The 23,950-nt window shown below is 44.4% G+C and overlaps 1 protein-coding gene across 5 annotated transcripts in view; it reads left to right on the top strand.

The window, feature by feature from the left end:
* The window catches only part of ARHGEF3 (Rho guanine nucleotide exchange factor 3), a 342,982-nt gene that overhangs the window by 261,969 nt on the left and 57,063 nt on the right, over positions 1 to 23,950 (top strand). The window contains exon 1 of one of the 5 annotated variants that reach the window (XM_021068995.1): positions 6,479 to 6,750. The exons of the other annotated variants lie outside the window; for them this stretch is intronic. Within the exon in view, the coding sequence (XP_020924654.1) occupies positions 6,655 to 6,750 (96 nt within the window). The 5' untranslated portion in view covers positions 6,479 to 6,654. Of the gene's footprint in view, positions 1 to 6,478; positions 6,751 to 23,950 lie in introns of those variants that run through there. 5 annotated transcript variants of the gene reach the window in all.

Raw genomic sequence — 23,950 nt, 5'->3', positions numbered from 1 at the left:
CTGTTTTTGCATTATAGCTAATAAATCACAGGATTAGTTCAGTCCTCAGAGAAAGAGATGCTATCAATGAACCGGTTTTTCAGACTTCTTTCAGAAAATGAAATCTGTAATTGAAGGCACAAATGAAGTCTTCCAACTTTAGAATATCCAGGCTTATATTTTCATAAATCTAGCCTGGAGCCAGTGGACATATCCCCATGCAGGAGGAGAGATTTTTTTTGATGGTTTTAGATATTATCAATGCTTTATTTGTGCCATTTTAACCTGTGTAGCGGTAAACCAGTCCTGACCTCTCAGAAATCACCGCCACAACTTCTTCAGGCTTTCAACTGCCCTCTCCATCAAGACTGAAGTTGCAGAGAGGAAAGGGAGCTGGGTCATTAGCTAGGAATGTCACCCAAATGGAAGGGGAGGGGAGGGGTGTTGGTACACACGTGTGTCCAACATGTACCTGCAGGACCGTGTCAGATTAGCAGGGGTAGACAAGATGGCTCCAGATGCCAAGGAAGCAGATGGAGGTGCATGTGTTTGAAGGCAAGGCTTAGGGGCATCAGCTACTGTCACTTCTGCAAATGCACACTTCACTGCAGAAGTTACAGGTGAAAAGCCATGTTTTAAATGCAACCATATTTCTTGAGCAGGTATGTATTACACCTCTTGTGGCAGAGAGATTCAGGGATGGGTGGAGAAGAGGAGGGGAGAAGTGTAGCTCATTAAGCACCTGATCACTCTTACATATTTGATGAATGAATGAATGAACAAAAGAATGAATGAACAAATGAACCTTTTAGAAAAAAATAGATCCCACTCACCCTGATATTAAGTGTAATGCTGTCAGGACAAAGCATCGTCCTGTTGGCCGAGAAGTCTATCAGAACCACTTTAACTTCTGACGTTTTAGGCTCCCACAGGGCCTCTTCTGCTCATAGTCATGGCAGTGGGATTTGAGGAGTTGATTGATGGTCTCCCAGTCATTCCTGGCTGTCTGCTCCTCTAAAAGGAACTAACAGCCAGTGCTGGGCTTGTGGGTGGAGGCCCACCACTCCATCAGCAGCACAAATGAGCCCTGCTCAGCCCAGGCGAGAATGCAGGCTCTGCTCTTGGCACCATTCCTGGAAATGCAGAACAGGCTTCTTTATTCCAGTCCCCAGGCTTCTGGCTAGCGAGGAACACTGCTTGGCTGTGAAGCGTTTTATAGGATTATAACGGGTTGTGCCGAAGGCAAGTTCTGAAAGGCACTTTGTGCCATTGCTTTGAGTGAAGTTGACTGTTAGAGCAGTGTTGTTCTTAAGCCCATAAACACACACACAGGCAGGAAGGGGAATGCTGGGCTTCTGTGGCCGCTCATCTGGGCAGCACTGCAGAGCTGGACTGGCTTCCCTCCATTGTGACACAAGCTTCAGGGGTATGCTTGGGATCCTCCTGTAGAGTAGCCTGCTTTCTGACCAAGTCTTTGGTCACAGACATCCCTGGTTAGAATCCAATGCACATGTCCAAACCCTAAATCAGCTAATGTTGGAGCAGTGCGTCACACACAAGCGAGCTTCTGAAAGAGGAAATTGCATGGGGTCAGAAATTCCTTGAAAATCTTTTAAATGTCTCAAGGACCACGTACATGGCTTGTGTATAGCCAGAATTGCCAGTTTCAGTTTACAGGCCTTATTGTATCAAAAATATATGTCTTCAAACATCAAAATTTTATTCATGCTGGTGTGACTGAGAAGCTTGGAAGCATCAGACCATCTAAAGGAAATACAGATTCCCATATTCCCTTTCACACTCATTTGGGGCTTATGCTTTCCCCTGCCTCCAGCACTATTTAAATTGTTACTGGCCTTTAGCAATCTACCTCTCTCTCTCTCTCCCCCTCTCCCTCCCTCCTGCTCCCCATCTCTGTCTCTCTCTGCCTAGCATATATAGTGGGAAAAACATAATTTTGCTGCAGATATATTGTACGCCTATGTATATTGATTGATTTTTATGGTTCCAAGTCTTTTGAAGAGAGGCATTAAAAAAAAGTTTTAAGAGGAAGTGGATATGGCAATCTTGTCATCAACCAGTATAACTATTCTTTGCTCTACGACAGTTGTATTTAACTTAAGATTTAAGTCCCCTTTATTTATTACTACACTGGACTTATGGTATATCACACTTCCTGCTTGATCCTGAGAATTCTGCAGCAAGTAGCCTAGTCCCACAGCTGGCTGGCATAGCTTACCAGAGTCACTCTTCTTTTTTTTTTTTTTTTTTTTTTTTTTTGGTCTTTTTGCTATTTCTTTGGGCCGCTCCTGCAGCATATGGAGGTTCCCAGGCTAGGGGTCCAATCAGAGCTGTAGCCACTGGCCTACGCCAGAGCCACAGCAACTCAGGATCCGAGCCATGTCTGCAACCTACACCACAGCTCACGGCAACGCCGGATCCTTAACCCACTGAGCAAGGGCAGGGACCGAACCCACAACCTCATGGTTCCTAGTCAGATTCATTAACCATTGCACCACGATGGGAACTCCTCTTCTTTTTTTTTTTTTTTTTTTTTTTTTTTTTTTTTGCCGTGCCTGCATCATGCAAAAGTTTCCAGACCAGGGATGGGACCCACAGCACAGTAGTGACAACACAAATCCTTAACCTGCTAGGCCTGCAGGGAACTCCAGATGTTTCTCTTCTTCATCAGGTGCTAGATGTACACTTCCCAACTGGAGATCAAGACCAAGTGAGCTCCATCAGGTATCAAAGTCCATCCATGAAGGCACTGCTATTGGCCAGGGTCCACTAGTTGAGGTGGTGGGCCTGCGGGGTCCAGAGGAGGAGGGAGAGGAAGGGAACAAGGAACGAGCTCTATGTGTTTCTACTCAAATCCTTGGCAGCCAGAGGAGCCCTGTGTGAAGCTTTTGGTAGCAGAATTAATCAGGTGCTGCTTTGGTTGGTTACCTTCTTACTCCTCACCCCAAGCTCGGCCAGGCTTGCAGTGAGCATCTGTGTAAGTTTTCCATGAGCACAGTTCAGGCTAAAAGGACAAAATGTGTTAGGAATATGGGCTGGGGAAAAAATCAGTGTCCTGAGGCATTCTTCCTACACCAAACCTCTTTTTTTGGCCATTTCCCGTCCTACTACTTTAGTGTGTATACTTGAGGAAAAAAATTCAGGTGCTCTCTTCAGTCTCAGTTTGAAGCCACCCACCCATTCAGGAGCTTCCTTTGCATGAGTGGCAAGAATAGGGCTGGAAGAACTAGACCAGATTTTCTCTGGTTCTGAAGGCAGTTGGTCCACAGGAGCTGGGCAGGAAAAAGTGCCATCATGTGTGTTTGGTATCTGGGATGAAAGAGCTGTGTATCATGAGGTTTCCTGCATGGAAAATGGTTAACTGCTGGATTCTGGCCTCAGCTGAATCAGAGAGCACTGAAAAAGGGACTAGATATTTCCATTCCCACCACCTCCTGCACACCTAAGAAATCAAAAGACATTGTCCCTCTAGACCACCATCTGCTATGGCCATGACTTTGATAAGAGGGGGGAAGATTCAACAGTGCAGTCTACAAAATAACTTTTGAGATAATGATCATTTTAATATTTTAAAAATTACTAATTTCCCAAATAACACATCAGTATATTTTTTCATGTAAAAAATTTAAGGGAGTTCCCATTGTGGCTTAGCAGTAATCAACCTGACTAGTATCCATGAGGACTTGGGTTTGATCCCTGGCCCCACTCAGTGGGTTAAGGATCTCATGTTTCCGTGAGCTGTGGTGAAGGTCACAGACACAGCTTGGATCTGGCGTTGCTATGGCTGTGGTGTAGGCCCACAGCAGTATCTCCAGTTTGACCCCTAACCTGGGAACTTTCATATTCCGTGGGTATGGCCCTGAATAAAAAAAAAAATTTTTTTTTTGGCATTTCTTGGGCCGCTCCCACACATATGGAGGTTCCCAGGCTAGGGGTTTAATCGGAGCTATAGCTGCCAGCCTACGACAGAGCCAGAGCAACGCAGGATCCTAGCCGTGTCTGCGACCTACACCACAGCTCACGGCAACGCCGGGTCGTTAACCCACTGAGCAAGGCCAGGGATCGAACCGGAAACCTCATGGTTCCTAGTCGGATTCATTAACCACTGCACCATGATGGGAACTCCAAAAATTTTTTAAGAGTATGTTAGTCGTAGGAGTTCCCGTCATGGCGCAGTGGTTAATGAATCTGACTAGGAACCATGAGGTTGCGGGTTCGATCCCTGGCCTTGCTCAGAGGGTTAACGATCCGGCGTTGCCGTGAGCTGTGGTGTAGGTTGCAGACGCGGCTCGGATCCCACATTGCTGTGGCTCTGGCGTAGGCCAGTGGGTACATCTCTGATTAGACCCCAGAAAAGGCAAAAAGACAAAAAAAAAAAAAAAAAAAAAAAAAAAGAATATATTAGTTGTAAATGTAAAGTCTCCTTTGTCCACTCCTTTAATCCTTTAATCCCCCTGCCACTGCTTGCCTTCTCTCACCCCATAAGAACTTGCTGTGGATCTTTCCAGATGGGTTTTTTGGGGTTTTTTTTTGTATAAATTATTTTATTTATTATTGTAGTTAGATCTACACAAAGTTGTCTTTTCACCTTCCAGGTGGTTTTTAATGGTATTTACTTATGTTTCTCTATAGATACATACATGATTTTAACAGAAATGGTATTACATTGTGCTTACTCAATTATTATCATTATTTTTTTTTTTTTTTTTTTTTTTTTTTTTTTGTCTTTTCTAGGGCACATGGAGGTTCCCAGGCCAGGGGTCCAATCAGAGCTGTAGCCACCAGCCTACACCAGAGCACAGTAATGCCAGATCCAAGCCGAGTCTACAACCTACACCACAGCTCATGGCAATGCCAGATCCTTAACCCACTGAGCAAGGCCAGGGATCAAACCCACAACCTCATGGTTCCTAGTCAGATTCATTAACCACTGAGCCACCATGGGAACTCCCTATTTTTTAATGAACCTAATACATTGGTGATCTTTCCATGCCACACCCATAGGCCAATCTTCTTTTTGTTTTTTTCAATTTTATTTATTTATTTATTTGCTTTTTTTTTTATCTGGGCCTCACCCGTGGCATATGGAAGTTCCCAGGCTAGGGGTCGAATCAAAGCTACAGCTGCTGGCCTATACCACAGCCACCGCAACGCATTATCTGAGCAGTCTTTGACCTATGCCACAGCTCACGATAATCAGGATCTTTAACCCACTGAGCAAGGCCAGGGACTGAACCCACATCCTCATGAATCCTAGTCAGGTTTTTTAACTGCTGAGCCATGAAGGGAACTCCCGATTTTCTTTTTATTACTATTATTATTATTATTATTTTGGTCTTTTTGTCTTTTTGGGGCCGCACCCATGGCATATGGAGGTTCCCAGGCTAGGGGTCTAATCGGAGCTGTAGCTGCTGACCTACGCCAGAGCCACAGCAACGCGGGATCCATGCCGCATCTGCGACCTACACCACGGCTCACAGCAACACCAGAACCTTAACCCACTGAGCTAAGGCCAGGGATTGAACCTGCAACCTCATGGTTCCTAGTCAGATTCGTTAACCACTGTGCCATGACAGGAACTCCCCGATTTTCTTTTTGATTGCATGTGAATAGTGTTCCACAGTGATGAGATTATTTAAGACTTCCCTATTGGTAGATACTACGGTTGTTTCTAGTTTGGGTTTGTTTTTTACTGTTCCAGACAGGGCTGCAGGGAATGATCTTATAATTGCCTATTGGGCATTTACAGTGTGTTTCTCTGGTAAGGTGTGGTAATGCCTGGTCATCACTGCACAGCTTTATCTTGACACATCCTGTCAGATTCCTTTTCTGAGTGGCAGGCAGCCTCTTACCAGCCTCTTCATATTTAAAAATGGGCGCAGAGGACGGGGCTTTAGGAAGCTTTTTGGAAGTGGTGGAAATGTTTAGTGTCCTGATCGTGGAGGTGGTTACATGAGTGTTTACCTTTGTTAACACGCAGTTAACAGCACAATTAAAATGGGCGCATTTTATTGTTTGTAGATTATACTTCAGTGACTTCATTAAAAAAAAAATGTATGGAGGAAGACTGGCTAGGAATAAGGCAAGAAAGAATACCACCTCTTAATGTGGGCTTTAAAAAATGCTTACTTTCATCCCAGATAGCTTGCCTCCGTCCGGCTTTTCCCCGGGCTTCCTCTTCCACCTGCCGCCCGGCTTCGCCCCAGCCTCGGTTTACCCGCTGCCTCTTCTACCGCGAGAGCGGCTGGGAACCCGATGGAGCAGCCGCTGGGTCGGGCGTCCCCTCAGTCATGTCCCCCTTGTCGGTGGCCCTGAGCCGAGAGCCCACAGTAGGAAGGTTCCCACCGCGAGACTACCCTGCAGCTCGTGAGGGGGTTTCCGTGGGGCGGTACCTGGACGCTCCCGGGAAGCGCCGGGGGAGGGCCCTAGCTCGCGCCCCGCCCACTCCGCAGGCCAAGATGGGAGGGCCCAGTGACGGTCCCTCCCCTTTGCCCAAGCGCCGGAGTCTGGTCGAGCTAGGCTAGAAGCCGGCTGTCAGTCTCCGTGTAGCCGCAGCCGCCAGGCACCGTGGAGCTGGGGCCCCCTTTCGCTTGGGAGTTTTGTGGTCGTATCGGGTCAGCGGTGACATCCCAAAGGGCAGGCCCGGCAGCCGCCATGGTGGCCAAGGATTATCCCTTCTACCTCACTGTCAAGAGAGCGAACTGCAGCCTGGAGGTACCCCCGGCCAGCAGTCCAGCCAAGGACGCTGAGGTAGGGCCCCCACCTGGACTTCTCCGGTCTTTCTCGATCTCTTTCTCTCGGCTCTCTCCCTATGTCACTGTCTCCGTTTTCATCTTTCATTTTGTGCGTTCCTCCCTTTTCTTTCTCCACCTCTCATACACTCTCTCTAACTCTCGGTCTCTCGGTCTCTCTGCCTCCCTTCTCAATGGATCAAGAGTGAGCCACCTCCTCTTTCCCTACCTCTCTTCCTCCCAGCCTAAGGGCATCAGCCTCTTTGCCCTTGCCTCTCTCTTGCATCCTGCAGGGCTCTTAGACTGTCAGTCAAATTGGCAGGACTTTCTCCTACCGCATCAACTGGCTCTGTTGTCAGGAAGAGCTACCTTTTTAAGCACAGGTTTCCTCTTGCCAGGGTTGGGGGTTGGGGGACATTGTTGAAGACCCTTTGGGATGTCTCACCTGTCAGCCTCAGGCTTGCAGCTGTTTGGCAGCAAAAACAGAACACAGCACCTCTGCATGTCATCTATGGCCAGTGGGCGTCATTTAGCTGGGGGTCTGGGAGCTAAATGAGTAATTTGAGGGTCTCCCACATGGATTCTGAAAGTGGATTAAGCTCTTTGGGGGCAGTGGGAAGCTGTTTCGGAACACTGGAGACATTTCTCTTTCTGAGAACTTTCCTGTGCCTTGAGGGTGATGTGAGGGAGCGCTCCTAACTTGTGTTTAGTCTGCCTTTTCCTCCTGTGTGTTCTGTCACTGGCAGAAATGCTCACTGGCCTTAAAGGCTGAGTTCAGCTGGCAGGGAAAGTGTTCCTCTTTCTTTGAGGGTCTTAGCAAATAAGGTTGCTTTCGTTAGACTGCACCTTTGCTGTGGCTAAGCTGCAAGTGGAACCCACAGGACCCAGATCATCATTTCCGCTGGTGTGTGTCTAGGAGATCTCCACTCTGCCTCACCACAACTGGGAAAGTCTGGGGGCAGGTGTGCATCCGGCCTTATCACAGTGTTCTTGGGGGTCCACCCACCCTTGAGTCTGCTCAGCTGTGTGCACTTGGTTCACTGAATTATATATATTCAGGAGGATAGCATCAAAAATTCATTGCCTCAAACAAGAGCTGCTCCAAGCTGACAAGACTCCAGACTTGGATTGTAATCAGCTTTCTGTAAGCTGAGTGCAAACTGACTTCTCACTCCCATTCCCACCCCACACCTCAGTTCAGTTTTATATTTTCACAAAGGGTTTTTGTTCCCCGCAGCTGTGGAAGTGTGATGGCTTTAGTGGTGTTTGGACTTAAATAAATTTTGACAGGACAGCACCTGCATAGAATTCAGGTTATTCGGACTTGGGATAGATATATGATTTTTTAATGAGAACTTCATAATTTAATGAATGTAGGAGCAGTGAAGCTAGTGTCCCCTCAAACTGCTTTTTGGTGTTAGCAAAGCATAACCTTGTTGAATTAGTAAATCGAATTAGGTCAAAGAAAAGAACAGTGAGAAGAACTCTGGACTCTGACTGGTCCCTTCCTGCTATCACTTAGTCCTGTATTTTGAGTGGTTTGACTAAAGGCTTAGGTAAAACACATCTGCTTAACCTTTTCTTATCCTGGTTCTTAGAGTATAAATATGTCTGTATATCACAAATGTGGTAAGAGAAATGTATCACCTGGAGTTCCCATTGTGGCTCAGTGGTTAGCAAATCCAACTAAGAACCATGAGGTTGCAGGTTCGATCCCTGGCCTTGCTCAGTGGGTTAAGGATCCAGCATTGCTGTGAGCTGTGGTGTAGGTCACAGACTCTGCTTGGGTCCCGTGTTGCTATGGCTCTGGCACAGGCCAGTGGCTACAGCTCCGATTAGACCCCTAGCCTGGGAACCTCCATATGCCACAGGTGCAGCCCTAGAAAAGAAAAAAAAAAAAAGGTATCACTAGATGTCAAATATTAATTTTCTTCATGGTAGCTGGAGCCAGATTATAAAATGTGACTTATTTTATGGGAATGTCCTGGTGTGGGAGTAAAGATGGGATAGGAACAGTTTCTGAAGTAGTAAAAAATATTTTTCAGATATCACCTTTGAGGATTTTTTCCCCTAGAGTTTAAGTCAGAGTAGAATTCTCTCTTATGCTGTATATATATCTTGAGTCAGAGGTGTTCAGCCCAGTACATCTCCAAACTTCATTAATCCGACATATCGCTTCCTGATAATGGCGCTAGGCAAAGTTGGAAAAAGAAACCTAAGTGATTTGGGGGCTGGTTTTCTGTTTCATTATCAGCTGAAAAGACAGTCAACTATTGTAGGCCTCACTTCTCCATAAGCAGTCAACTAAAATATATTTGCTACCAGCAGGTGTCGTCAGCACTTGTGTTTAAAAAAGCATACACTGGCCTTTTGAAAAACATGATTATATGCTTGTTTATAAGCTAGGCAATAACTGCTAATTCCTGTGAAAGTAATTTTTAAAGATCATTTTCTTTGGAGAAAGAATGTGGTTATGATAAAAAAAAAAAAAGAAAAGAAAAGAAGAACAAGAAAAACAGAGAGAGAGAGAAGAAATGGCCTATCCAAAGTCCTTTTTGACCTTCAAAGGCAGTTGAAGCAAAGCACCTTCCCCGTCAGACATGTACTGGCCCATCCTTCGAAATTTGCTATGACGAATACAGTGGGCACCGTGCTGTATGGGCAAGTGCCTTGTAGCGTTTGTTCCTGTCCTTGCAGCAGGAGTGCTGGGCAGGGCCACTTAGGGAAAGACTTGTGGGGAAGAACTGAATGTCACTGATGTGCATTTGATACTGTACCCTTGAGTAAAAATATGCGACAGTAAACATTCTCTTAAAAGTAAATCGTAGCAAAATTTCTCCTCGGGGTTTCAATGCTTTGTACATTTTTAAATTTCAATGATAACTTTAAGTGGCAGAAAAACATGGTATATGTTATAATTTTATTTTCTTTAAATTTTTTATTTTTAACATTAAAATTGCTCTACCTGGATTCTGATATCAAAGCAATATGGCTCCTTACTCTAGTAGTTCTTATGACACAGATGTATGAGTTGGGTTATAAATGTTTAATTTTAATACCTGTAACCAGCTAGATCCTTCTGGCTCTTATCGTTAATGGTGACATCTAAGGGGCTTAGTTCATTTCAGTCCTTAGCGCTCGACTTTTAGAAACATGGTATCACATGAGCATCATTAAGCTTATTTCTTCTGATTCATTACTGCAGGTTTGCTCAATTGATCTGTTTTTATATTTATTGGGTCCTTGTTTTCCATGCCAGGAAGAACTGGTTCTTCTAGGTAGTGTCCACTTAAGATTGGTGCTCTGTACACCTGATCAAGTCAATCAAAGAAAAGTTGGTAGTGCTAATGAATTATACTGATTCCAAGTTAAAAGTCACTGTTTTCCTGTGGTGAGGTTTTCTTTTAGAGAAAGAAGCCTCAAAAGTATATGTTGTCTAAGGATGGTGGAGTCTGGTGAGATCTTAAGAGTTTGGGGTCCATTTAATGACAATACAAAGTAATGTTTCTGTTTTCTTTCTAGAATAGATCTAATTATGTGATGGACAGCTTACTTTTGCTTTTAAGATTCACTATCTCAGATGTTGGTCAAGATTGGGCCAGATGTAGTTAGTGGTGTTTGTAGTGATTGCCTTTGTCTCTCTTGTATATGCCTCTGACTGGTCTCTTTGTAAGTGTTCTAACTTTGACTCAGCCAATAGCCTAATGCAGAACCTTGAAATGACCTAGAAATGATGGAATTCTATTCTTTTTCTAAGTACCACATCTAGTGTCTCACTTCAGAACCTAGTCTCTTGGAAGGTTAACATAAAGCATGTATTATTCTCCCCACTTTATGAATAAAGATATTTGGGGAAGTGACTGGCAAAAGTTACTAAAAAAATCAGCAGCTGAGCCAAGACCCAATGGTTGGTTTTCTGATGAATTTAGTCTAGCACTTAATACCAGTGTACCTTATGCCATCTAAAGGTGTTTACCTCTGTGAAGGGGGGAGGCAAAACAATAGATGTGTAAAATACTTTGAGATATTTTCTTTTCAATGTATCATCTTTACTAATTGAGGAGGTACCTTTCAAGCTTCAGTTCTAAAGGGCAAGGTGAATTCTATGCCCCACCATAATTTATGCTCCAGTCGGTCCACATGTGTATTTGAAATATATGTACCTGAAGCTGTATTCCTTACTGGCCAACAGGAGAGCTAAAAGGGTTAGCTGATTTCCAGTTATTTATACATTTCTTATAATTTGTATCTTATGGTGTTAAACTGACCGTATGTACAACTAACTACTTGGAAATAGTTCCAAGGGATTACAGCAGTTAGAATCTTGGGATTTTAGAGTTCCCGTTGTGGTGCAGCGGAAACAAATCCGACTAGGGACCATAAGGTTGCAGGTTCAATCCCTGGCCTCGCTCAGTGGGTTAAGGATCTGGCATTCCCATGAGCTGTGGTATAGGTTGCACACTCGGCTTGGGTCCTGCATTGCTGTGGCTGTGGTATAGGCCAGCAGCTGTAGCTTCAATTGGACCCCTAGCCTGGGAACTTCCATATGCCGTAGATGGGACCCTAAAAAACAAAAGAAAAAAAAAAAGGAATCCTGGGATTTCATCACATAATCAAATAGATTCCACAAATCATGTGACCCCAGATGTTGCTAGATGGAGAGCAACGTGGGTGGTAAAGGGCTATCACTTGTTGATAGGATCTGAGTGTGGTCATTGGCCATGATTCTGAGGCTTGTTGAAATAGGTGGGCATTTTAGGGGTCTTTGCCCTCCAGGATGCACATGAACTAGGAATAAGTTTATTAGAGAAAAATATGTTGACATGCACCTTTGAGTCTGTTTAGGGTGTCAGCTACTGAATAAGACTGCCTCGGTTCATGCCATCTCCAGCTGCTACTGATAGGGCCTTAGACAATCTACTGTGCTTTTCTCAAAGCCCTGGTTTCCTCAGTGCTAAAATGGGCACGATGATAGATGATTCATGTACAGTGCTTAGCACATAGTAAGTGCTCAATAAGTATCACCGTCAAGTCCTCTGCATCTCAGAAAGATTCCTAAAACAATTTTTAAAAACATGATCACCATCCTAATTTCCTGGATGCTATTTTATGCATATCAGTGCAACAGAGGTCTTCCTGTAAGTCCTCTAATCATCCTTAAAACAATCCTTTGAGGGTGGTGTAAATGCTCTTTTTTGTAGAGGAAACTGAGGCTTAGAGCTGGATAGTGGCCTTTCCAGGATGGCTGAGCTGGGAGGTGGAGGAGCCAATACTCACACCCCAGTCCGACCCTGAAATCTGTATTTTCCCAACCACATCATGTTGCCTCTAAATGACTAAATCACTGGTTTCTTCACCACAGAGCACGTGAAGGGTGAACTCGCCTGCTGGAGCAAATTGCCTTATTGCCATTTTTTCCTGAGTATCTGGACAGGAGACCCCACCATTAGTCACTTCTCTGGCAGCCACTTCATAGAATGGCTGTGACCCACAGGAGGGGGTTTGCAAGCCTTCATTTGGGAGGGTTTTGGTAACTTCCGTTTTGTGCTTCTCAAGACCAAGGAGCTGGTCTTTGGCAGAATTCTGCATGCTCAGTGCTGTGGAGGTGACATTGTTAGTGCTGCAATTAGTCATTTTGCTTATCTACATTAACCACCAGCCTTCCACATAAACCAATAACTAGAAGCCCCTGACCACCATCTGGATATTTGCAAATTGTGTCATTTTTCTCAGGACACTTTGTGATTGCCTATAAAATCCTGGACCGGTGCCACTGTTTTCATAACAAATGAATGAAAATAAATTACTGGTCCTATCCTAATTTTGCAAAGTCCTATGTACATATAATTGTTATTAATGGCATGTGTGTATCTGAAAGGGCTCCTTCTTTTGTGATGTGTGCACTCAGTTGCCTTCCATAATTTGTTAGCCTGGTAATGGGTATGGGTCTCACACAAAATGAGGAAATTTCTGTGATTGCACTGCCATTTTTCCTTGTTGTGTTGGCTCATGAAACATTAGGAATGAAGGCCAAAGGTTTCTAATGCCTTTAAGTTTTTATGAATTGAGGTCAGTTATTAGCTTAGAAAAGGTTATGGCACAAATTAATCAAGAAAGTTTTCCAAACCTTTGGCTGGAAAAAGAGTGGGTCTTTTTAAGTCTGGAAATGCTTGTGTCCAACCTTCTGTGTTTGGGAAATTGCGTCCTTTTGTAGGAAGGTAGCTGATTATTAGTAAACTCAATTAATTGGAGCTGAACCAGAAACCTTAACGGTAAGTTCACTGGACTTTTTTTTTTCTTTTTCTGGCTCTTAAGATGAGGAGGAAAGGAGTAGCAAAACATGCTTTTTTTCCGGGGATTTATGAAACAAACAAACAAAACCAGCCTCCAGGAAATGACCCAGGGTGATTGTGTTAGAGAATCTCAGGGTGGGAAAGACCTATTGAGAACATGGAGCTCAGTTCTTGTCCACTGCTGGATCCATTCGATCTCTCATTCAACACTTCCAGGAACCTTCTAAGGCTGTTCATTCCATCTTTGTTTAGTGTGAATCATAAGAAAATCCTCTCTTAATGATAATGTTGCTTTCTGGAGCTGAATATTATGCAATAATACTTCTTCATGTCTTATCCCCTTAAATATTTGAAAACTTTCCCTACTTCACACGTGTGCATGAGCACACCCGTGCATACACACACACTTAACACACACACACACACACACTTCTCCCAGGAGCTTGTCTTCTCCTGGCTGGACATTCTGGTTCCTCTAACTTTTCTAAATAGGACATAATGCCCAATCTCTTTCTCTTCCTTTGTTGTTTTCTATTGGACCTCCTCAGTGTGCCTGGAAATCTTGAGTATTGATCAGCCTAAAGACCCTGTATGATGCTGTATCAACAAACAAGATTTATGTTTAAGTTGCTTCCTTAGACAAAGGAAGTAGACTAATGCATTGAGAAGGATTTTTGAAATTAATGATTAATCTTTGTCTTATAAATAATTTACACAGACATAACATTCCAAATGTCCAGACAGATGGGCAAAAGACAGTAATAGGCATTTCACACACAAGGAACTATGAAAGTAACTGTTTTGAAAAGTTCACTCTAGGAGATCCTGCCATGGCTCAGGACTTAGTGAACCCAACTAGCATTCATACGGACACGGGTTCAAACCCTAGCCTTGCTCAGTGGGTTGAGGATCCGGCATTGCTGTGAGCTGTGGTGAAGGTTGCAGACATGGCTTGGATCCTCCATTGCTGTGGCTGTGGCATAGGCAGGTGGCTTCAGCTCCAATTGGACCCCTGGCCTGGAAACCTCCATATGCTGTGGGTATGGCCCTAAAAAGACAAAAAAAAAAAAAAAAGTTCACTCTAGTAGAAATTATAGAAATTAAAATGGTGGATAATTACTAGATGCTACTTCATACCCAATTGATGTCACAAATATTTTAGAACTTTGTTTTGGCCATGCCCACAGCATATGGAGGTTCCCCAGGCCAGCAATTGAACCCAGGTAACAGCAGCAACCCAAACCACTACAATAACCTGCTATGCTACAAGAGAACTCCACAAATAATTTAAAGACATAATAAAACCCAAAGCTGGACATGTTGCAGAGGAATAAAATACTTCTGTGTGGAATGAGGGGACTTCTCAGTACAAATTACTAATTTTTTTTGTTGTTGTTGTTCTTTTTAGGGCCACATCCACGACACATGGAACTTCCCAGGCTACAGGTTGAATCGGAGCTGTGGCTGCTGGCCTATACCACAACAACACAGGATCCGAGCTGTGTCTGCAACCTACACCACAGCTCATCGCAACACTGGATCCTTAACCTACTGAGCAAGGCTACGGATCAAACCTGCATCCTCATGGATGCTAGTCAGATTCTTTAACCACTGAGCCATGACAGGAACTCCCTCAGTGCAAATTAAAGGATAAAAATGTTTCAGATCTTCATACCCAGTCTTCCAGCTCTTGGGAGGAAAGCTACATGTCCAAAGTTGTTCATTATGGCATTATTTGAAATACTATTCATGTTTTATGTTTATGCAATTTATAGGTTTCAAAGTGCTTTTAGATTCTTTGCCTCACCTGAGTATAATTATCCTCATTTTAAACATAAGACTCCCAGGAGTCAGAGAGGTTCAGTGTTTTTCCCAGGATCACACAGCTGGGAATGGTAGACTGAAGCTTGAAGTCAGACGGTCTGATTCCAGCCTAGCATCTTTTCCTACTCATTCCTAACAACCAGAAGAGCCAGTAATGTCTGACCTGTAATGAGGGAATGGCTCCATGTACTGTGGCCAATAAGTAGCAAATGGAAATACCTGGTGTTCCTGGAAAAAATAAAGAGGCTAAAAGTTGAGCATAATTATATACATGATGTAACCTATTTAAATATATGTATGAACATGGGCTGTAGAGAGGTGGGGGAAGGGATATTTCAATCACAGCACCCCCCCCTTTCTTTTTCATTGTCATCACTATAGCAGTGCCACCCAGTATTCAAATAACAATTATTTTCACATGCATTCTCTCCCAGATTCAGAGAGATTAGGAGGCACGGCTGAAATATTGGTCCCTCCTTGCCTAGTCTTGACTTCTTGGCATACCAGAATGTTGGCTTAAGCTAGTCGTGTTCCTGAGTGCAATTGGTGAAAGCAGCACTGTCTAGGGCTTGTTCAAAGTGAATGCCATTAAACTTATCCTGAACATTGCATGCAGTGACCTCACCTGGGGACCAATGGACTTGTGGACCCTTCCCTGGTCTGCACTGCTGCAGATCCAAGTGCAAGGTATTTCTTTATATTTGATATGAGATGCCTGTTAGAATAAACAAAAAGCCCACAAAGAACAGATAGATACAAACTTCTGTACATGTAGAGGACATCCCTTCTCAGCTCTAATTTGCACCAGAGGTGATAATTAAATGGTAAAAACAAATAGAGCATTTCCCCCAGGGTATTGTTTCCATAGATACCACTAGACATTAGCAACCTGACTGAATTAAGTAAAACTGAGAGCATAAGTCAGGACCTTGGGAAAAAAAAAAAATGAAATGTTTACCAGGTGCCGTAAATTGTCAGATTTAGAAGTTTGGTGTCTTGCTGGATAAAGAAGCAGCAGAAAGGAGAAAGAACTAGCCAGTGGGTAGAGAGATGGAGTTGGGTCTGATGGCGAGGGGGCCTAAGTGATAAGGTTTCCCTCTGTCCTTTCTAGACCTGATACAAGGCCGATGCAAGCTCCCTTCTCAAGTGTGTTATCTTATATTGAAATGCTAACATTTCATAATCCCCAAGTGACGCAATCGGGTCAAGAACAACTCCAGGCAAATGCAGAGAAGATAATTAAAGGTCACTGGCGAAGACAGTGTTCTTCTTTTTAACTTCACAGAAGTGGGGGAAGGGTGTGGGTGGCCCATCTGTATCCTGTTAGGTTTTTGGCAGCCTTGGTTCGTTTTCTCACACCTCATCAGCAATCTTCCTTACTGGTTGGTGATTGCCTGGGTGCTTCTGGGTGTGGTCTTACAGAAGGGGTCTGAAACCGCTGTAAAGAAGGAAATAGACTGAAGGGGGAAAAAATAATGCTAGCTTAAGTGTCAACCACAGATGCACCGTAAAGAGTCTCTGCCTTCCGCCTCAGCTGTTTGATGAAGCCTTCTCAGAGAGCTTTGAAAGAAAGAGCATCAGAAAAGACACCTGCTTTTCCCTCGTTAGTCTCTAAATGTTTTATGCCCAGGCTTTAACAGTTTAGAAGAGTGGGCTTTGTTCTGGCTTACCATCGAGGACTCTTTGCTTCAGATGACTCTTAAATGCTCATCTGAATTTCTTTAGGAGTGACTATTTCTAAGCTGGTTCTTTCAGAAGTTTTACTGCTAGCTGGGGACAGGGTGCAAGTAGGCTAAGCTTTTTGGAACATCTTTGTTTCTGAATGAGTGGACTGGGTTAGATCATTATTTCCCAGGAGATGGATTTCATACCACTTGTGGTAGCTCAAATAACATCAAACAGGGTGACACAGAGATAAGACAAAATAATTTTGAATCACTTGCCCTTTCCAATTTTTTTCTGATCCTTCTCATTTTGTCAAGGAGAAAGTCTCACTTTGCAGCAAGTGTGTCTTTCGTACCTCTCTCTCCCTTGCTAATTTCCCTTTTTAACAAAGCACAGGCCTCAGGGAGGCAAGAGTCTGTGACAAAAATTTAACAATAGGGTTCATTTTTTAATTTCTATTTATGGTAGGTGATAGTGATTTTCTGTGTAGAGCGGTGATAGAGTTTGTTTTTGCAATAAGCTTAAGTAAAAAAGTGCATAATGTAAGGAGACATTATGTAACAACTCAGGTGATATGTACATAGGGCAAAAAAATTGCGGTGTTGGTACCAAAAGTTTGGGAGCAGGGCATTAGGCATGTCCTGAGGCCTTTCTAGGATTAGAACTCTGACAAAATTTCCCAAGTTTGGGCACAGCCACTTACAACTAAACTTGAAATTTGGACTATGAGTATAGGACCCAGATTTCAGGTATTAAGATTTTTAAATAGATAAAAGTGGTTTTAACATTACATAGAAATTTATGAAGGACTAGTTGTTAGCCAATTAAAAAAATAAAACTAGACTTTTTTTTTTTTTTGGTCTTTTTAGGGCTACACCTGAAGCAAATGGAGCTGCCCAGGCTACGGGTCGAATTGGAGCTGTAGCTCCCAGCTTACGCCACAGCAGTGCAGGATCTGAGCTGAGCTGTGTCTGCAACCTACACCAAAGCTCATGGCCACGCCGGATCCTTAACCCACTGAGCAAGGCCAAGGATCAAACCTGCATCCTCATGGATGCTAGTCAGATTCGTTTCCGCTGAGCCACAACGAGAACTCCCAAAACTAGACTTCTAAGAACAAAATCTTTTTTTTCTTTTTTCTTTTTTCTGCTATTTCTTGGGCCGCTCCCACGGCATGTGGAGGTTCCCAGGCTAGGGGTTGAATCGGAGCTGCAGCCACCGGCCTACGCCAGAGCCACAGCATCGCAGGATCCGAGCCACGTCTGCAACCTACACCACAGCTCACAGCAACGCCGGGATCGTTAACCCACTGAGCAAGGGCAGGGACGGAACCCGCAACCTTATGGTTCCTAGTCGGATTCATTAACCACTGCGCCACGACAGGAACTCCAAAATCTTTTTTTTTCTTTTCAAAACTTCAAAGTTCCAATGTTCCAGCTGAAACCATGTAACCCATCTTCTTCCTTTTCCAGTTCACCCCAAGAGAAGGATTTAGCACAATGGCATTTAATTTGGGGCAGCCATAGAGTGTAGTGGTTAGAAGCTTGGATTTGAGAGTTGGACTGAGCTGAGTTTGAATCCCAAAGTCAGTTACTTGTGAGCCAAGAGACCTTAGGCCATTAACTCCTCCTCTAAGCCCCAGTTTGCTAATGTATAAAATGAGAACTTCCAAGGGAATTGTGAGGATGAATGGGCATGCAGAGGGCTTCCACAGAGCAAGTGCTACACAGACTGTTAGCTGCAGCGGCATCTGTTTTGCATGTGCACTGGTGGAGCAGAAGCTAGAGATGGTCATCCCTGTCAAGTGTCTGCTGGGAGGTCACCCCTTCCTTTTAGGAAACACCCACCCAGTTTCCCAGGGATCAGAGTTGGCACTGGGCATCCTTTTTTTTTTTGAAAAAACAAAAGATGTTTCAAGTATATTGGCAAGCTTCACATTCATTCTGACGGGTAGGATGAAAAAATATGGTGTGGTTTTTTTAGTGTTCCCGTAATGACTCTCCCACAGGGTTAAAGAGCTCTGGGTGGAGAGGCGCCCTGCTCACCAGAGATGAGGAGTGTGTCCTTGAGGCCAGCGTCTAGCTGACACTCGTCATCCGCGAAATTTATCCATGTTCCAACCGCAGACACAGACCCAGGGAAGGTGAGGAGGATTAGGTTGCTTTGGGAGTTCTTCATGTGCTATTCATCAGTAGCACACTTTCATTATAAATAGATCCATTGTTAGAAATGCGGGGAAACAAAAAAAGAAAAAAAAAAAGTTCTTATTATGGCACAGTAGAAACGAATCCAACTAGGAACCATGAGGTTTCAGGTTCGACCCCTGGCCTCGCTCAGTGGGTGTTGCCATGAGCTGTGGTGTAGGTCACAGATGCGGCTTGGATCCTGCATCGGTGTTGTTGCTGTTCCTCTGGCATAGGCTGGCAGCTGTAGCTCCGATTAGACCCCTAGCCTGGGAAGCTCCATATGCCGTGGGTGCAGCCCCAAAATGCAAAAAAAAAAAAAGGAAAAGAAAAGGAAATGTGGGGAAACACCATAGAATGGTGACTCTGAGCTGGTGAAGAGTTGAACAACTCAAAATGACTCCCAGTGCTCTTTGATTGTCAGTAAATATTTATTGAGACCAGACTCTACCCAGGTCCCCCCTCCCCAGTTTAAAGAAGAGAAATGCATGCTTTTGGCCCTCAGGGAACTTTTCCTTGAGTTTGGTGAAGTCATTCACAAGTGTAAAATACAGATAGTGATTGTCAATCAGCAGAAAGGGGAGTTTGGCAGGCTGGGATGGGGGTCGCCCAATGAACCCCCTGGTGATGGATGCTGATATGCCCATCCCCAGGCCTGCCCTTAACACTCATATGGCACCTGTGCACCTGGCTAGATGCTCTAAGATGCTGGGGGAGGATGCAAGAGGGGCTCCATCTCTTTTTGACAACATTAGAAGAATTAAACCTGGGTCAGGTGTGGAAGACTGGCTTCTCTGCTTCTAGAAAATTGCTAGGATCTGTGAGTAGGCAGATAGGGGCCCTGGCAGCATATAGTTTATTTAATAGCAATTCGAGAGGTTTTGCAGGGTCAGGTGGCCCCTGCCACCTCTCTGCATAGCCCTGCTTTGTAAATTCAGGAGTAGCCCAGAGCCTGGCTCCTAAATGGTGAGGCAGAAGGTAGGAGCTCCTAGCTGGTAAATGAGCCTTCCCCAACCCCTGACAGTGCTGGAGGATTTGGGGAAATCTTTGTCAAGTTTGACCCTCAGTGGTGTCCCAAAGGAACCTTTCCCTCTATAGCTGGCCCTGCAAGAAAACTCATGGGACCTTTGCCCTTTCTGCCACAAGAGCACTTTACTTCAGGAATAGAGAACATTTTTCTTTCACCACAAAACTATCCAATCGGTTTCCAAGAACAATGATCATCTTTCCTGGAAACTTTTATTGGCAGCCCTTATCACTGAATCTCTCACGGCAAAACCAAAGAGCCAAATCACAGATTTGTATTTACTTCTTTTAAGTCAAGTGCCATTGTCTGTTCATTTTCCCTCTTGTGTCTTTGTAATTGAAATGAACTGTGTGTGATGTGGGGAGCAGAACTTGGTCTCTAAGGCTTCTGCCTCCTTTGTCAGTGCAGATAGGTTCTTTTTCAGATGCACAGGCTTCTGAATGTTAATCGACTCTAGATAATGATACATCTCGTTGCATATTAATTGCTGAGAGTTAGAAATAATGCATAATCGCTATGTTTCAAGGTTGCAAGTGTACAGCACTGAGAACCGGGGTTTGTTATGAGCTTTTGGAAAAATCCATTGTTAGTGGGCATTTTTAAATTCCTGTCACTGTGTGTTATAGAATTCCTGACAAATGTGTTATAGAATGAAAACCATCTCAAACAACATACAGTCTTGTGTTCTGCATGTGTGCACCAATACTCACACCTCCCAAGGAATAAAATTTTGAAGCTATTCATCTCTTCAGTTGGGGTATGTGGGGGTAACAGCAAGGCCATATGAATCCATTATATGTTACCTACCTCACAGTTTCCTGAACAGCATGCTTTGTACCTTATTTTTCTACAAACCATTGCTCAGTGGGTGGTAAGGTGTCAGCTGAAAGCCAAAACAGGAAAGTTTAAAAAAAAAAATTTTTTTTTTATTCCCGATTCAATCAGTCCCTCGTGGCTGTGTGACTGGTAGCTTTTTCCATTTTGAATAATCATATTTCAGGGTATTCTGTTCTCAGTTGAGAGCAGACTGTTCTAAAACACCCGAGTGCAGTGTTCCTTGGTTCTCCAAGGAGGCATGTGATACTGAGGACACACGTGGACCAAATGATTTGACAGGATAAATTGTTCTGGGAGGGACAGCTGGGGGTTAGCAGGGACCATAACAAATGCATTTTATGTTTCTCTCTGGGAGTCACAACTCTGCCAGGCTTGACTGCTCAAAATCATTGTTCTTAGAAACCGACCGAGCAGCTAGAGGAGAGGGTCCATATTCTCCTCCTGCAGACCTGGTGCACCTGGTTAGATGTCCTTGTAGGTTTTACTAAGCAGCTGAATGTGGGATCCCTCATCCCAGCCTAGTCTCCAGTCAGATGGCAGACCCAGCTGTCAGCTTTGTTTGCCTGCGACATGTTTGATCATTTCAGATTCAGCTGGAACACGCTGTCCTTCCTTTGGGACATGAGATTAAGATCTGTGCATCCTTTTCCATCTCTGTACTTCTTTTCCTCTTCTGGGAAGCTAAGATAATGCAGAGCTTCAAGGGATGACAGGTGGATGAGAGAGAGGATACGTCAGTGGGTCTGTGTGGTCCTTTCTGGAAGCCAAAGGTGACCTTTTATTTTGGGGAGAAATTCTATCTTGCACCTCTGACATGGCTTGAACACCAAGAATTCCCATCATTGCCTGATTTCAGATATTATTGGGATCAGGCAAGATTGGAGACCAGCTCTTCTAGCCCATAATTCAGCAGTGTGGGGTGGAATGGGAGGAGTTCAATGTGGGTCTCAAGATGCTTGGGTTCCCTCTCCCCATTCAGGTTCTTATCTTGGGATTTCATGGCTGATGTTTTTTACCACTCGGACACAGCCTTGAATCCTGCCAAACCACTCCCAGTTTTGCTCTATGCAGCCAGAGCTTGACTAAACAGTGATAAAACTGCAGGAAGAAAGGGAAGGCAAGAATGTGGCCTCATAGCAGCCCGAGCCCCCAGTGGCCAGAGCATGTCATTGGTGAGATTGTGGCAGTGACATGGAGTACCAGTTTTGTTGAGGCCCATGGCAAAACCCAGTGCTGCAGGGAATGAATGAGGGCAGGAGAGCAGACTGGGGGGGGTGGGGGGGATCTCACCTCTCCTTGGTCATCTGAATTTGAAGGCAATAATTTGATATTTATAGGGAACAATTTATGGGGCAGGCTTATACCAAGCACAACACACCCGTGATCTCATGTCAGCTTCCCAACAACCCTGTGAGGGAATAGGAGAGTCACCACCACCACCCCCACTTCACAGGGCATGATACCGATCCTGTGGAGGTTACATTGTTGGCCCAAGGTCATAGGATATTGGGATCATAGGGCATTGTCCTCTAAGGAGAAAGGTTGACTCATATTTGATCCTTAGACCCTTTGCAAAGAATCAGTACATTTTGGGGGCAAGAGTGATAAGAAGTTTGTCACTTGCAGCAGAGGCTTTCTGCTCACTTTTTTTTTTTTTTTTTCCTTTTGCTTTTTTAGGGCAGCACTCACGACATATGGAAGTTTCCAGACTAATCGGAGCTACAGCTACGGCCTATGGCAGCCACAGCAACACAGGATCCAAGCCACATCTGCGACCTACGCCACAGCTCATGGCAACACCAGATCCTTAACCCACTGAGTGAGTCCATGTATCGAACCCACATCCTCATGGATATTAGTCAGATTTGTTTCTGCTATGGCACAACGGGCACTCCCTCTGCTCATTATTAAACCCTGGAGAAACCTCAGCAAATGTCCTTAAAGTACCCTTGAGGTCTGTGCATACCATTTCCCAAACCCTGAAGCAGAGGTAGAACCCCTAGTACATTCTTCTCTCCTTCCACCTCCAACACAGCCCACAGGGAAGCCAGGGGATCCACCCCCACCCCCCCTGCCGTTTTGGTTTTTTTTTTTTTGTCTTTTGTCTTTTTAGGGCCAAACCCAAGGCATATGGAGGTTCCCAGGCTAGGGGTCTAATTGAAGCTATAGCTGCCAGCCTATACCACAGCAACGCAGGATCCAAGCCACATCTGCGACCTACACCACACCTCAGGGCAACACTGGATCCTTAACCCACTGAGCAAGGCCAGGGATCGAACCCACAACCTCATGGTTCCTAGTTGGATTCATTTCCACTGTGCCATGGCAGGAACTCCGGGGATTCCTTTTACAGAGACCAAAAAGTGCAGAATTTATATTCCATCCAAGGGTTTCCATGAAGTCAATAGGAAATGACTGACTGAAACCCCAGAACCACAGAGCCCTTCCTCTGGGCCTGTGGCTGTGATTATGTCACCACTGCCACCTCTGGGTGCCTTGTCAGCACCCGCCCCCCCCCACCCCCCAGTGGGGCTGTGTGGTCCTGACCCCATTTTCTAGACTTGAGGGTAAGTGTAGCATAGTAGGCACATTTCTTCTGTGGCATTCTTCTGAAAAAGTCATAACCTGACTCTAATCATGAGGAAACATCTTCTGGGCCCAAGGCTGGCCTTCCTGTAAGGGCCACAGAGGCACGAGTAGGCCAGCAGTTCTCTCTCTTTTCCGGGAGGTAAAACTCCTAACATGCTTTGGCTCTGAGGACCTGGACCTTTCTGCCATGACAGAGTGAGAGCTTTGCTTGATGGACAAAAGGCAGATGTGGAGCCAGGGACTGCAGAGAGAGCTGAAAATTTGGCTTCCTCTTTCTCTGAAGGTCTGCAGTGCCATGTCTGGGCCTGACCAAAATGAGTTTCAGGCGATGGGCTGGCATTTGCTAAAAGGAACTTATCGGGGTGAGGGTGTGCATTTCTCCTTCTGCCCAAGGTTAAGTAATAGTAACATCCTGTGTAAGAGAACTTGAATGTGGTTTTCTACTCAACTCCAATATTTTAGGGCTATTTATTAGATATGTTTAATCGTGGGCCAATTTAACCAGTAGCAGACTAATAAAATAACAAATTTGGGCTTGCTGCCAGGACAAATGTTGACTTACCCTTATAATGTTGACTGAAAGAAAAACTTTGAAAGTAATTGAGGAGTGAAACTTTAGCCAAAAATACAGTGTCTGAAACAGTGGTTCTGTTTTATTTTACTGGCACTGCTAAGAGATTTTGTTCTCTAGGCTGCTGCCCACTTCAGCTCTCAGAGAGTCCGATGTTTTACTAAATTATTTTCTAAGGTTGGTTTTTTTTCTTTTTTCAGCCCATAAACTATCATTCAGCAAAAATGAAT

Source organism: Sus scrofa, chromosome 13 (genome assembly GCF_000003025.6).
Source record: "Sus scrofa isolate TJ Tabasco breed Duroc chromosome 13, Sscrofa11.1, whole genome shotgun sequence".
Taxonomy (NCBI): domain Eukaryota; kingdom Metazoa; phylum Chordata; class Mammalia; order Artiodactyla; family Suidae; genus Sus; species Sus scrofa.
This window is presented reverse-complemented; position numbering and strand designations above follow the sequence as displayed.